The sequence below is a fragment of the Mustela erminea genome, chromosome 20, assembly GCF_009829155.1.
Source record: "Mustela erminea isolate mMusErm1 chromosome 20, mMusErm1.Pri, whole genome shotgun sequence".
NCBI classification, from domain to species: Eukaryota; Metazoa; Chordata; class Mammalia; order Carnivora; family Mustelidae; genus Mustela; species Mustela erminea.
In genome coordinates this window covers 25,264,812-25,279,879 of record NC_045633.1, presented here as the reverse complement: position 1 = coordinate 25,279,879, position 15,068 = coordinate 25,264,812, and the positions used below count along the sequence as shown (strand labels likewise).

At 53.5% G+C, this 15,068-nt stretch overlaps 2 protein-coding genes across 3 annotated transcripts in view; one reads left to right on the top strand and one right to left on the bottom strand.

Annotated features, from left to right (window-relative positions):
* C20H7orf50 (chromosome 20 C7orf50 homolog) overlaps positions 1–15,068 on the top strand; it is a 124,520-nt gene that overhangs the window by 39,966 nt on the left and 69,486 nt on the right. The window lies entirely within an intron of this gene.
* On the bottom strand, positions 4,239–9,135 carry GPER1 (G protein-coupled estrogen receptor 1). 2 transcript variants are annotated; one of them, XM_032328655.1, is made up of 2 exons: positions 8,802–9,135; positions 4,239–6,693 (listed from the first exon to the last, which is right to left on the bottom strand). In XM_032328655.1, the coding sequence occupies exon 2, from the start codon at positions 6,201–6,203 to the stop codon at positions 5,124–5,126; it is 1,080 nt and encodes a 359-aa protein (XP_032184546.1). In that variant the 5' UTR covers positions 6,204–6,693; positions 8,802–9,135; the 3' UTR covers positions 4,239–5,123. The 2 variants fall into 2 exon arrangements, with proteins under 2 accessions (XP_032184546.1, XP_032184545.1); XM_032328654.1 differs by having other exon boundaries at positions 4,239–6,525; positions 8,802–9,134.

Genomic DNA, 15,068 nt, shown 5'->3' with positions numbered 1-15,068 from the left:
TTTTCTTGTGTGCCTGGGACCGTTCTCAGCACCAAGCGATTCCTGCTGTCCCTTGGCCCCATAGCAGTAGCCGTGCAGCATTTCCTTCTAGCAGAGCATCCTGCTGAGGTCCCACGCTGCACTGACTTGCTTTATGTCTCTACCTGTCCTTAATTTGGGACACTCCCTCTTCCTTTGTCTCTTTGACATGACATGTTGAATCATTACCCTATCCCCATTTTGGATTTTCTTTTTCTTTTTCTTTTTCTTTTTTTTTAAGATTTTATTTATTTATTTGACAGAGAGAGAGAGATCACACATAGGCAGAGAGGCAGGCAGAGAGAGGGGGGAGTAGGCTCCCCACCGAGCAGAGAGCCCGATGCGGGACTCGATCCCAGGACCCTGAGATCATGACCTGAGCTGAAGACAGAGGCTTCAACCCACTGAGCCACCCAGGCGCCCCCCATTTTGGATTTTCTGATACTTCCTCCTGACTAGGTTGAGGTCACAATCCCAGGTAGGACATGGAGACATTGTGGCCCATTTAGGTCCCATATCTGAACTGCCCGTCTCCTTGTGGGACCTTGTTGGCTCTCCGTGAAGGGCCCTCCTAACTCCCTGCTATGCGGTGCCTCTCTCTCCCATGGGAAAGCAGCCAGAGGCAGGGGGAACATGAGGCCTCTACAGATGTCCTGCTCCCGTCACATTTCCTGGGTTTAGCCTTCATTAGGGATTCTCACCCGTCTCAAGCTTCGCTGGGACCCCTGCAGTGGCCTCCCCCATCACCAGCCTGTGGGAACCCTCTACTCTCAGGGTGCAAGGCTCGCTTACCCACTGCTGTGTATGACTGTATTGTGTTTATTTCAGTATTCATTTCACTTACATTATGTTTACTTGTATTCATTACTGGAATGGGTGCATGGATTCTTATCTTTCAGTAGTCTATAATTGTGTTGATGCTCAAAGTGCCCTGGATTTGGCTAGTGAGATCCCTTCAGGTAGGTCCCCGTGTCCTTTTGATGTGACTGTGTCATTCTTTTGAAGCTTTCCTTTCTTCCGGAGGAACACCGTGTGCCATGCTCACCTTGTACTCCCGCCCTGCCTGAATCAGCCATTTATCTGAGGAGGCTGGTTTCTTCTCTGGGGGACAGCCTGGGCACTGCTGGGCCCGCAGCCGCTCAGGCCCTTCCTGCCCCTTTGAGCAGCTGGAACTAGGGAACATAAGATCACGCGTGTGCACACCACACACGCATGCCTGTGCCATGCACATATATGGCCCTTGTGCTGTCCTGCACATATGCTTAGTTTAGAGATCTTGGGGTTCATTGGACACCGCCGGTTCCATCCACCCTCAGGCCCTCACCTGCCCTTCTCCATTCCATGTTGCATCTCCCGCCATCCACTTGAGAAAACTCTGGGTTCACTGACGAACATTCTCTGTTCAGAATGCACGTAACGGTTTCGGGACTGCTTCACCGTAGCACCTTGAAAGACGCAGGGGGACATCCCAGTGAGGCTATCATGACCTGAATGCCTCCACCCCTCCCAGGAAGGCATAGAGTCTAGACAGTGTCACCCCCGTAATCAAGAGTTAATTATCGGAAGTCCTGTTCAGTGCTAGCGCCAGTGGGTTTTGTGTGCTTACAGCTCTGTACTTTTGAGCTCTTGGTAGGGTCACAGAGCATCAGTGCCTGGGAGGGCCCGGTTACCAAGAAGCAGCAAGGTAACTGAACACCCTGATTTGATCTTGTGGCGTTCCTGACAAAGGAATTAAATCAGCCTCTGCTCTCAGACAAATGCTTCTGAGGATGGCCTCCACTGGAATGGGCCAGGCAGCCCGAGCACAAGGCTCCATTGTCTCTGACACGGGGTCTGGGGTCCTGGGCTCAGAAAAGACTCCAGCAGCTGCCGGTCCAGCCTCGGGCTCAGTAAGAATTCCTTTCTGTTGCGTCAGGACCTCTACCTTGCACTTACCCTTCTAGCGACTGTCCAGTGGACCCTTGGGGAAGTTGTGTCGCCGGTTTACACATCAGGAGATGGGCTTCAAGAGGTTAGAGGTAGGAGCTGTGTCCAGCCCTGTTGGACCTGTGCCCCGGGCAAGCACCGGGCAAGCATGGCCTGGTGCAGAGCCCCTTCAGGAGCAGGGCCTGCCTTTTCCAGCTCTCCGCCACGGGGAGGGCAGCCCATGTGGAGGGCCACCTGGGGGTAGCACGGCCCTGTCCTCTGGAGCTTTGGTCAGACATAGTTCCTGCCCAGACACCTTTGGAGGAGCTCTCCATTCTGCTCCTTCCTGCCAAGAGCATCCTGTGTGGTGTACCTTTGGGAAAGGATCAAGCCTGTGACCCTGATAGACCTCTTGATCCCTGAGTGCTGTAGAGGAAGGGATGTGGGTCTTGGAGAGGTGGGCTGTGGGTCTTCGCTATATCATTACCATTGAAGCTTTCAGGCAGTTCCAGACTCTGAGTAATGGGGACAGTGTGTGCCTCATGGGATTGTTGGAAGGGTCAGAGAGCAGGCCTGATGCCCTAGTGGTGCCCTCTGTCTCCCCTCTCACCCCCCCCACTCCATTCTCCAGAGCTACACATGGGTCTCCAGGCTCTGTGAAGTCTTCGCGCCCTCCCCACCGCTGCTGCTCCTGTTGGGAACGGTGTGCGTGTTTGATAGACCCCTGCACGGAGTCACATGCTTGAAGCTGGGGTGCAGGTCTGTGTGTCCGCTCTGCAGCTTGGAGTTGTTAGCACTGAGGTCAAAGGGGGGAATTGGCAAGGAGCAGGGTTTGCAGGCTGGGTCCCGGGCATGCCATCTGCTCTGACCGGGCCCTGGGCTGGGGCAGAGCCCATCCTGAGAAGCTGTTCCACGGGGGGCTCAGAGGATGTATGAGGGAAGGCATGTTAGAACCTCTTCCGGCTTTTATAGGACGAGGTGCATCAACGCGGTGTCTGTACCCCACGTAGATTCACGACTTTTGGAGGTTCTGGAGAGGCAGAGGGTGGAGGGAAGACTCGTCCTTGGAAGTTGCTCCCCTCACCTTGGCTGCAGAGTGGGTATCCTGTGACAATGCAGCGGGAGAGCTCATGCGGCCACCCTGTAGTGATGTCCCCCCACACCAGAGCCGCTGGTGTGTGTGAACTGTCCTCAGCAGTTGGGTGGTTTTCCGGGCCTGCAACGGGGATGTTTATTTAGAAAGTGAGTCTGAAGTGGGACTTGGGTGCTAGAGATGGCATTTCTGCAAGGTCACAGTTGGGCAATGCAAATATTCACTTGGGACAGACACCCTCTTTCTTAGAGATTTGCATCTATAAAAACCACTGAAACTTCAAATGGCCCATTTCCCTGTCACCCTATCACCTAAACATTGTCTTGCCTTCCCCACAGTGTGGGGAAGTGTGAACATCCTTGAGGACCCATCTTCTGAGGAGATGGGCCCCCTGAATGGAGTGGCAGGAGGGATGGGACTCATGTTTTTCCTGCCCCAGCCCACATTGGAGGCAAGGGCTCCCCACTCTCAGTCCACATCGGAGGCCAGGGGTCCCCAAACTCAGTCCCCACTGGAGGCTAGGGCTCCCACTCTCAGCCCACAGTGGAGGCCAGGGGTCCCCACTCTCAGCCCACAGTGGAGACCAGGGCTCCCACTCTCAGCCCACAGTGGAGACCGGGGTCCCCAGTCTCAGTCCACATTGGAGGCCAGGGCTCCCCACTTTCAGCCCACATTGAAGTCCAGGGCTCCCCAGTCTAGCCCACATTGGAGGCCAGGGGTCCCCACACTCAGTCCACAGTGGAGGTCAGGGGTCCCCACCCTCAGTCCACGTTGGAGTCTGGGGTCCCCAGTCTCAAACCGTAAGGAGGCCAGAGGTCCCTAACCCCAGCCCACATCAGAAGGCCGGACCCCCGGCTTCTGTGCATTGGAGGACAGAAGCCCCCTCTGCCTCCCCAGCTGCCTTGTGAGCACTCTGAGCTACTGCAGGCACCGTGCCTGATGCTCATAGCACAGAGCCTTCCAGAAGAGCCAGGGCACGTGGTGCACTCCCAGGAATGTTTGCTCTGACACCCGGAGCTTGTGCAGCTGAGCATTAAATGCCCTGGAGATGCCAGGTGCGTGTGGGTGATGGGGTGTAGATGTTTGCCCTGGGAGGGAGTGCTGGCTGGGTCGTGAGCCTGGTGACACCAGGGACGGGGGTGCCCTTGTGAGGAAAGACTGGTTTTGCTGCCGAGGCTCAAGGACTGCCCCACCCATCCCGAACAACTCAGAGAATTGAGAATCAGGATGTGGCTATGTTTTATTGAGAAGAGCCGGACGTTCCTAGCAGTCACTAGTTTCTCTTTTGTACATTTTAGGGAGAGCTGTTTACATTGCCATCATCGTTGCCCCACTGTTGTTCTCAGAGGCCAACTTTGTCCCATGCATGCTGGCTCCCCAGCCCGTAACCCCATGGTCTCCTTCCCTGATGGTGTAGGTGCAGAGATGCCCAGGAACAGACAGCAGAGGGCCGGCGACTCAGACAGCAGCGGGGCTTCTGGTTGCAGAAGTGCTCCGGATTGTGTGGCCACTGTCTGCAGGGCCACCCTGAGGGGGGGTGTGTGTGTGTGACGAAGAAGAAGCACTTCTCCCTTCCTCTCTGACTCGAGGGCACTTGTTAGTGTATGCCCAGTAAACCGTAAGCCACAGACGAGGCGGATGGTCCACGGTTTCCAGTTCAGGTCTGCTGAGTGTGTTCTGTCTGCAGCATTCATTTTTCCCGAGGATGGCAGATTTATAGGAGATGGACCTTGAAACTAGGTCTCTCCTCCAAAATGTCCCCTTTGTTTTGCTTGCACTGGCCAACATGAGAAACGTCGTTTGCTGTGGGACACAGTGCGTGCAGAGTGGACCGCAAGTTCATGCTGGTCCCCATCCTACGCCAGCTCTCGCCAGTCACTTGCCCTGCAGCCGTGAGTGTGGGCGGGGAGCCCCAGTGCTGTGTACTCGGTCCAAGGTCAAGGTGGCTTGCAGTGAGGGCTCTTCAGAGCCCAGGTGTGCCCACAGCTGGGGCACGGGTGGGCCAGCCTGTTCTGACTGGGCTCAGAGCGCAGTGTGGCCCAGCTGTTCCTCCCACCTTGCCCTGGGGGTGAACCAGCGTGGGATCCCTGTGGGTACAGAAGTGCCTCTACACGGCACTGCTGAACCTCACGTCCGACTGCTCTGTGCTGTCCGGAAGGACCGCCTTCAGGGCAGCGTGGCAGAAGCGGTTCAGAGCTGACATGTTGGTTTTCTGCTCAATGTACATTCTCAGTTTGTCCCGAAAAGTCTCCCCCAGAAAGCTATAGATGAGGGGGTTCAGGCAGCTGTTGGAGAACGCTGCCAGGTTGACAATGTGGCCTGTTAGCGGGTAGGCGTGGCGGAAGGACTGCGTGCAGGGAGCGGCTCCCGGTGGGCTGCGCTGCAGGAGGTGGACGCTGATGAAGACGTTCTCCGGCAGCCAGCAGATGAAGAACACAAGGACCACCGCGAAGATCATGCGCAGGGCTTTCTGCCGCCTGGGGCGCAGGCCTCGGTGCTTGTGAGCCTTGACGAGCACGCGGACAATGAGTGAGTAGCACAGGCCGATAATGGCGAAGGGGATGATGAACCCCAAGGTCACCTCCAGCCACTGGATCTCTTTGACGTCTGCGAAGCAGAAGCAGACCTCCTCCGTGTGCTGCAGGTGCACCGCGGTGAAGGGCACCAACGTGGCCGAAACAGATGCCATCCAGATGAGGCCGCAGCTGAGCCGGGCGTGGTGCTTTGTGCGGAATAGGCTGGACCTCATGGCCTTGGCCAGGGCAATGTACCGGTCAAAGCTCATCCACGTGAGGAAGAAGACGCTGCTGTACATGTTGATCTGCAGGAAGAGTGACATGAAGGTGCACAGCACGGCAATGTCATAGTACTGCTCGTCCAGGTTGAACACCTCGATGAGGGAGTCAGCCACCAGGATGAGGTCAGCCGCTGCCAGGTTGATGAAGTACAAGTCCGGGATCGTCATCTTCTCCCGGAAGCTGATGTTCACCACCAGTATCAGGATGTTCCCCACAAAGCCGATGGGGAAGAGGAAGATGGTGTACAGGCAGGACAGGAAAAGCCCAATCACATACTGCTGATGCTCAGAGAGCTCGCCCGTCTGGTTAGCCAGGACAGTGCTGGTGAGTGCATGGGACAGGTTAAGCTCCAGGGGGGTGCTGTTGGAGGCACCTGGGTGCATCTCCATGCCAGGAAGCGGCACTGGGGAAGTCACGTCCGTGTCCCCAGAGGCGCACCTTTCAAGGTTTGCTGTGTGGCTACCAGAAATCCGACTTAAATGAAAGCTCCATCTCTAGAAAGAAAGGTGACGCTCTTTGAAGTGAGCCAGATGCCTGTAAGAGTGGAAGTCATCGCGGGCACCACTGCAAGCAGCGTGGGTCCGTTTTGCAGAAAGCTGAGCAATCGGAGAAGGTGGCCCATGGCCACACAGCGGGCGGCGCCCTGGCTTGCCGTTGGCTTGCTGTCAGCTGCCGTGATCCACGCGCGGCGTGGCGCCACTACCTGTGCACCTGAGAGAAGCAGATGGAAGAGGAGTCAGGCTTTGGTTCAAGTCTTTAAGGCTTCTTGGCGAAGACGGTCTCTGTGGCCAATGGCCATGGGGACGGCAGGCATGTGAGTGTGCAGGGAAGGCCAGGATTTGAGGTCCTTAGCGTCTTGGAGAGATGGTTGTCCCTGAGCTGAGGGAAAAGAATTAAGTGTAGAAAATGCCCCACATTCTGTCCCCAGGGCTCCCGGCCGCTCAGTCTGACCGGAGCCTGGACTGTGAGTCATCCTAATGCACAGTGGACGCCTATTTTTTAAAATAGTTGAATAGCTGGCTTATGAAGTAACATGGAGGTTGGGTATGGAAATCTCAGGAAAAGTACTGTTTGCCAGCAGAGGAAATAAAATTTATTTCAGCAGCTGTTAGAGAGCTGAGATGGGAAGGGAAAAACCCAGCTTCTCTGAAGATAGTGGGCCCAGAATGCTGTGTGGAAACTGCTTAAGCAGAGTCTCTTACAGTAAAATAGATAAAAGAAATCTGGTTTTTTTTTTTTTTTTTTTTGCTAATCTAAGCTACTGCTTTCATGATATGAAATGAAAGAGAAAACATAATAAAAATGGTACTGGGGCACCTGGGTGGCTCAGGTTAAAGGCTTTAGGTTAAAGCCTCTGCCTTCAGCTCGGGTCATGATCCCAGGGTCCTGGGATCGAACCCCATATCAGGCTCTCTGTTGGGCAGGGAGCCTGCTTCCCTTCCTCTCTCTGCTTCTCTCTGCCTATTTGTGATCTCTCTCTCTGTGTCAAATAAATAAAATCTTAACAACAACAACAAAAAAAGGTACTTGCTTTAGTAGATATTTACCCAGTGTTTTCATAAATTATAAAATCTAATATATTTTTGTAATGTTTGTAACCTAGAAGCTGGGTACAAAAGAAAAAAACAAAATCCTAAGCAAAGCCCTTTAGACCTTTGCCGCCGACAGGTCTAGCCTCCAGGGCCCTTCACCACAACTTGGCTTGTCTGTGATCTCAATAGACAAGTCAGCCAGGGTTCGCTGGGCAGCTGGGGAGGGGTGCCCTTGCATTGAGGGGGTGGGTGGGGGCCTGCTGCCAATGACGAGAAGCCCCAAGGAAGCCGGCCTGGCACGTTAAAATGGACTTGAATTGTTTTCTGTTGAGAGTTCTTGTTTTACCCTGTGAGATCATTAGGACTCATTTCTGAAGTGTTGCCAAACCAGACTAGACATTTATTGAACCACTGCTTGAAAATACTGCTTTAAAAAGGCGGGGAGGGGCGGCACAGAAAAACGTAAGTCGCAGCCTTGGGGTCAGTTACGATTTAAAAAGTATTCAGTTAGCTTTGCTTAGCTGGGGTTGATAAGTTTATTACTTATTTTGCATTTTTTACTCATCTTTAGTAGATAATACCAATTTGAACCACATAAATGTCATCGTGCCCAGATACTATCTGTAACGTTAAAAGCCTCTGTTTTTAATTTCTTTGTAAAAAGTGCTCCAAGTGCTTGTTTTGCTCTCTCAATGTGGAAACTCGGGGCTGTTTTTGATGCTTCCAGAGGAAGGCTTGAAGGTGAAGGCACTCACGGCGCACACTTGTCCTCCTCAGTGCTTGTCAAGATAGGCTGTGTGGAAAGAGTTGGAAAGCGAGTCTGCCACCGCCTTCCCATGTACACGAGTCTTTTGATCCTTGGCAAATACCGTTACTTTCATAGTAGCCTAGAACAGACTCAGAAAGTAGCATGGGTTTCCTACCTCCACAGCACCCTCCTGAGAGTTGACCATGAGTTTTTAAGGATGAGCATGAAACAGTTTCGTATCATTTTGTTTCATGTTTCCACTGCTTGTCTAGTTCTAGAAAACTAAAGCCACATTTGTCAAATCTACTGGGTATATGTCTTCGTGAAGCAATACTAATCCGCCCAGATGTGTGGCTTGGGCGAGTATTTTCATTGAGTGAGACATGATGCTGTAGACAGAGCCGTCTGACTGTCCTAACGTGAGACAGCCCCTGGCTTGAAAGAAATACGACAGAATACTGCTTATTATTTTCGGCATGCACTATAGAAAGAACCTTTGTGCTTAGTCTCCCCGGCTATAGTCACGCTGAGATTTTTAGAGCCCCATCTGGGTCCTTAGTGGAGGAGAAGGGCTATAGCCTCAGTGGCCCTCTCACCAGAGGGTGGCCTGCTGCACCTTACATGAGACCACTGAGCCAGGTCTGCCCGGTGGTCCCGTGGTGGCACCGACCCTAGCTCAGAACCAGGAACCCAGGACGGAGACTCACCTGCACCGCAGCCACTTTGGAGCAGACCCTTCCCCGTCCCTCGGAGGGCTTGTCAGCCAGCCTCAGTGACTGTGCTCAGGGCTGGCTGGAGGCACAGCGGCAGCTCTCGCTCGGGCAGTGGGGATTCTGGACTTGCTTCCACCCGTCGAAGGGTGCCAGAGCGGTGGTCCTGGGATGGGAAGCCTGGTGCACGAGGCTGACCCGCCAGAATGCCCATCATCGCTCCGTCATCGCGCCGACACCGGGACACCCGGGCACTGCAGGCTTTATAGGCTTCCCAGGGCCGCCCATTGTGCTCAGCACCGCTGGACGGCCTCCGAGAAGGCCAGCATTAACCATTTTTTTGCTGGCCTTTTTTCTCCCACACTGTGGCGATGAGCTCAGTCCCACTACACATTTTTATGGATGTTTCCAGACTTACCTGCTTTTCTTCACCCACTGATAAAATTTTTTTTAAGTGTGAAAACATTGTAAGTAGGTCTTGTGTACCTTTCAGATGACCCATCGTCATTTGCTGGAACTAAAATGGTATTGCTTGTTTTTAAAACGAGGCACTAGATTTCCTAAGCCGAGAAAGGATTGTACTAATTATACTTGGAGAATTGAACCTAGAACTAGAATCAGAACCTAGAACTTTCACAAAATCATTTCCAGAAAGAAATTTAAACCCAGGAGATAACAGGTATTTGGGGCAAGTACATTAGGAATCAGGGTTGTTTTTCTGCTCTCAGTGTTAGCCTGTCTCAGCTCTCGCTTTCTCTTTGCTCCTGAAATCGCCTGAGTGCACTTGTCCCGCAGGAGTCAGTGACCCACCCAAGAGGCCCTCCTCCTCCTCCTCCTCCTTGTCACAGCTGCGGCCCTTGTGCAGTCAGGGTGAATTCTGCCCCAGTCCCTGGGACACCCCCCCCCCCCCGCCCCAATGCCTCACCATCCTGCAGGTAGCTACTGTCTCCTGCCTGCCACCCCCACCCCAGCTGGTGGTTGGGTTTACCATCAACTCAGGGAAAGGCCAGCAGAGTCGCCGGCCCCAGTTCCCAGGTGCGTGCACATCAGGTCTGAGGTCTGTAGGACTGGCCGCACCCTGGCTGCTCGCGCCAAGTTGTGCAGTGTTCGTGGACGTCACATTTTAATCGATCTCATACTTTCCTCTTGGTGACCTTTTACTTTCTGAGTTTTTTGTAGCTGTGGGATTGACCTGAGCGTGATCTTTTGGGTGACTTGAGTGTGAATAAAGCACACGGCTGTGGCGTTGGCAGCACAGAGGCCGACACGTGCTCCTCCCGGAGGACAGAGGCTGGTTCCGGGCTTGGAGTAAGGTGTCCGGTTGGACAAGGGCACGGTGGCCGCGGGGTTCCCCTCCAGTGACGGGCCCTGCAGGCTGCCAGGTGGCTTCCCTGCAAGCTTTTTCTGTTTTGTCAGGATCCTGTTCCAAACGCTTGAAGGTATTCTGAATGGTAATAGTCTAACATCTTTCAGATTTGTGTTTAATACACATGTATATCAACAGAAAATGTTGAAATGTTACGTTTTTTATGGAAACATACTAACATCTAGTGTTCTTTCCAGCTTTAGAATCCAGACATAATTCTAATCTGTAATTCTTCAAATTCTGAATGATTTAGTAACGTGGATGAGGCCGGTGTGATCTCACACCTACCGTGGACAGCCACAGACTCCCAATAAGTCCACCACTAACGATGCCTGAGGACACCATTTTGAAAGAAATGAGTCATGAGAAAGTATAACTTCCTGTTATGTTAAAAAAAATAAATAAAAATCCAAACCTTGAAATAGCCAAGACATGTCACGTAAAAATAGCCACTGCCCACTCGCCCCAGCCCAAGGCCTGTGGCCCCTCCGGTCCCGGTGGCTGAGGAGGTGCTTCCCGTGGCTCCTGATGCACTATCCCTGCAGCTCCCCCTGAGTTCCCAGCACTATGCCTAGCATGCTGGCCCCATGCAGAAGGCTTGCCATCAGCTCATGAGGGCTGCCAGCTGGTGGCCCTGGGTGGCTAGTAACCTGTCAGCCTTCATACGACAGGACCCTGCCTTAGGGATTTCAGTCCCCAAACCCGAGCTGATGTTTGCATGCATCAGGGATGGGAACATCTTACAGATGTCTCTGTAGAGCAGAAAGACCTTTCGATGTTAAAGTCTACCCTCCAGTGGGCGTTTACTCACGCCAGGCTCTGTTTGCTGACCACATTATACCCATGGCTCATGTAGCCCTCACTGAGCACCCTGGCATGTGGGGGCTGGTCCTGTCCCTGCCGTGCAGGTGAGAAGCCTGAGCTCAGGTGCATTTGGCCCAGGCCTCAGTCTGGCTGACTCTGGCCCACGGTCCTCGTCATTGCACTGAGAGCTTCCCATGTGGCCAGTCCCCTGTAACAAGGTTGTCTTGGGGCTGAATTGGACTTCTTTACAGATTTTTATCCATCCCCAGAATTGGATGATGGGGAAACTTCAAAGGGAGTCTGGTCTGCTTGGCGTTCATTTAGTTAAATTTGCAGATGTAGTCCGGTAACAGGTAGCACATAAAGAACAGACATGTGGTAAAGCCAGGAGGTCTGTCTGAGTGAGGGCCCCACCAGAAAGAACCCTTACCCTCATTTCCATTTCCTCCAGGCCTGGTGCTGTGTCCCCCATCCCCGCCACCCCTGTTCTTCTGTAGCAAAGAATTGTCCCCCTGGCTGCAGAGGGACCCCTATGGTGAGAAACGTTTTGCCACAATGGGAACAAGCCTGGAACCCCCAGGTTCCCGTCTTCTCCCTCTGCAGTCAGCTGCCCTAGGGCCCTCGGTAGAGTGGTGGTAGAATGGGGGCGCTACATGATGCCCATAGGGAGCTATGAACACCAAGACACCTGGCCTGCGCTGTCCTTGTCCTCGGGCGGGGCCATGTGCCCACAGCACGTGCGTGTGCCACCCTTCCCCAGGATGGCCTGGTCAGCAAGATGCGAGCGGAGTCCCGGGCAGCCGGGCTCCTATTTCCTCTGGGTGCATCTTAGGGAGAGAGAAGCTCAGTCCTGATGTTTGTAGGCTTGTTGGCAGGATTCGGCTCATGGCTGAGACCCCAAGTGCTGTGGCAGCTGCGCTTCAGAGTCTGCTGGCACTGGGAAGCACAGCATGGCCTGTGTGGTGCTTATGGGGGGAAGCTCATGGGCACCGTGGGTGTGCCCGCTCTTGAGAGGCCGCCCTGCACACTCCACCTCTCGTGTTTTCTCTTGATTATCCTGAGTTGGGGGGAAGCAGAGAGCCCTTCCCCTGCATTCTTTGTGACCCTTACAAAGCCCTTGGGGGCTTTTGTGGGCTTTGTGCTCACATGCCCCCAAGCATTCAGGCCAGCACCACTTGCTATAAAAACAGAGGCCAGGGCCCAGAGAGGGGACGGGGACGGGCTCACCTTGGGGAAGTGTGTGGATGGACGTCCTGCACCATCTTCATCGGCTGCAGGCTGGCATGCAGAGGTATGTGCTGTGGGGGAGTACTATGGGCCCCCATTGGGTAGCCGTTGGCCGGGGCTGAGTGTCAGAGCCCCTGATTCTGAGTGTGTGTGTGTGTGTGTGTGTGGCCCAGAAAGCTGGCCCAGGGAGCAGAGAAGTGACCACCAGTCACTTCCTTCAAGATGAGCTGTGCTCTGGAGACTCAGCCTGGAGCCTGTGTTAGCAGGAGTGGATGCATTGGCACTGTCCTCCCGTCCTCTCTGGGGCTACCAGTCAGTGAGACCCAAGTGGCAATCTCGTGTGTGTGCAGAGCTGTGTGTCCATACCGTAGCGTGCCAAACCACCGCTGTCTACACTGTCCAAAGCTGTTCCCTAGAACTGCCTTCTGCAGACCCACTGTCCAGCCCCTTCCATTACGGGACAGAATGTCGAGGGTGCAGCTTCTTTCTGGCATCAGAGGCACCTTCATGCCCACTCACCCTGGGGGTATTTCATGACACCATAAAGAAGCCGTCCCCGCGGTTTCGCCAATGTTGACTTTTTGGACAGCTGGGCTCCTCTCAGCTGTTGCCTGGAGCTTTCTGGACATTTCCTCTAATTTTCTGAGAGCGGTGTGCCAGTGGCACCCAGAATGCCGTGTGTGTGGCCCACAGAAGCTCAGTTAGATGGTGCCTACCAGGCTCTGCCCCAAGGGGGGCTGTTTGTGGGTGGCATGTTCTAGAATGCCAGGCTGGTGGTCCGGGTCCTCAGGGAGAGGCCGGGAGCCTCAGGAAGTGGCTGCCCCTCACCCTCCACCCTCTTCATTCTGAGCCATCTTTTTCAAATCGAAGTTTCATGGGCACCTTCTGAGTTAAAGCAACCCCCCACAGTGGAAAACCAGTTCTGTGTGTTTTCTCCTCTGTGGCTCTTGACCTTTCTCTTGGCTTGGTCCTTGAGGAGCTCCTGTTCACAGTGTGTCCTGTCTGACCCAGGGCAAGGGGTGAACAGATGAGACCCACGCAGGGCTAGTGGTGGGGGCCGGGGGCACCTTGGTGCTCTAGGCTCAGGTTTCCCCACCTCCTCTCCCATCGCCGCGGTACCTTTTAGTGTCTCAGACACTGGGCTTCCTCATAGGATTTGTTTAAAGAAAGGATCCTGTGGCTCAAAAGAAAAAGTTTGAGAACCGTTTTACATTCCTGTGGTTGAGTTCTAAAACTATTCCTTTAGCCAAAATACTGAGAAACTCAGTGGGATCAGATTCTCCGGGCTTGGCTTACGTGTTTGCTGTCCCAGTGTGAGTCGGCCATTTCTTAGAGGAGCCTGAGCACATGTGAGCCTAACCCCTCCTTCTGTTCTAAAACTAGCAGGCTGTTGGCTTCTATTATTGTATATTTATACATTAATTTAGATCCTTCCACTTCTGGCCGTAAATGAGTAATGTCGGGGAACTTGCCATAAACCATTAAAAGCTGGATAAGATAGAGGACAGAGCTGTTTCCAGACACTGGGGCAGTGGGCAGTGCAGGCGCTTGGTCTCAGAGAGAAGGAAGGAGGCACAGTGAGCCCCCTTGTCCGGGGGCAGGAAGGGATCTGAGCAGCTCGGGTGACCAGACCACATTGAGGGGACGGGATTAGGTTTCTGGGAGGCCAGAGGAGCTGGAATGGCAGGAGATGGGGCTGGAGACAGGGAGCCATGTCAAAAAAGAGCTCCTGAGGTGCAGAGAGCTGAACCTGTACGTGCCTGGTGGGGACAGTCAGGGCCGGACTGAGAACAACTACAGGCCAGCTCCAAGCCGAACAACTCCCAGAGTTTGCATAGGCCTGGGCCACGTTCTCTTCCACCTGGTCAGACCAGAGATATTTCTGAGCATTTGTGACAACGAGGAGAGACCCCAGAATGGGACACACCAGACCCTGACTAACAAAGCTTAAACACAACTCTCCAGAGAATCCCACAGGTCCGCAGGGAACAACATGCCTGCTGGAGTAAATGTCAGTACTCTTCAAGAGAAGAGAGCAGGGGCACCTGGGGGGCTCAGTCGATGAAGCGTCTACGCCTTCGGCTCCAGTCATGATCCTAAGGTCCAGGGATCGAGGCCCGTGTCAGGGAGCCTGCTTCTCCCTCTCCCTCTGCCGCTCCTCACCACTCGTGTTCTTTCTCTCTCTCTCTTTTGCTTGCTCTCTCTCTCAAATAAATAAAATCTTTTTTAAAAAATGAGAGTAAAATTTAACACCCAACAAGGGAAATGCATGACATCCAGCATCTAGTAAGAATTACTCTATCCTGTGTGAAGGAGCAGCCTTGACATGTCCATCCTGATGCCATTTGTCCTGCTTGACCCTCCCGGCGGAAGGGAGCGCACTGACTTCCAGATGCTCCCAGCTCCGTCTTTTGTGCACCCTGCCAGCCCCTGCGGGCCTCGCGCCTGCCTGGGGTCCAGGGCCAAGGCTCCTGGAGTGTGTGAGCACACAGGAGCAGAAACAGAAGGGAGCGGGGTTTTAAAGCATTTAGTATTTTAATGGTTTTACAGAAGCAACTTAACAATGTAATCCAAATTCTTTATTTTCCAAAGAAATAATGCAAATGTATCAACATCAAAGAGGCAAGTTTTTGTCCTGTAGTTTGCGAATAACATAAAATAGTCATTAAAATAGAAGCTATCCAGACAACAGAGTGTTAGCCCTAAAAAGAAACCAGCTACCAAGACATGGAGGAACTTGACGTGCATGTTCCCAAGTGACAGAAGTCAGTGTGAGCTGGCTCCGGACTGTGGGATGCCAGCTGCAGGGTGTTCTGGAAAAAGCAGGACTGCGGGGACAGTAAAGATGGGTAGGGGCCCGGGACCAG

Excerpts from the sequence above, each read along its gene's own strand:
- GPER1 (XM_032328655.1), bottom strand. The coding sequence starts at position 6,203 with ATGGAGATGCACCCAGGTGCCTCCAACAGCACCCCCCTGGAGCTTAAC.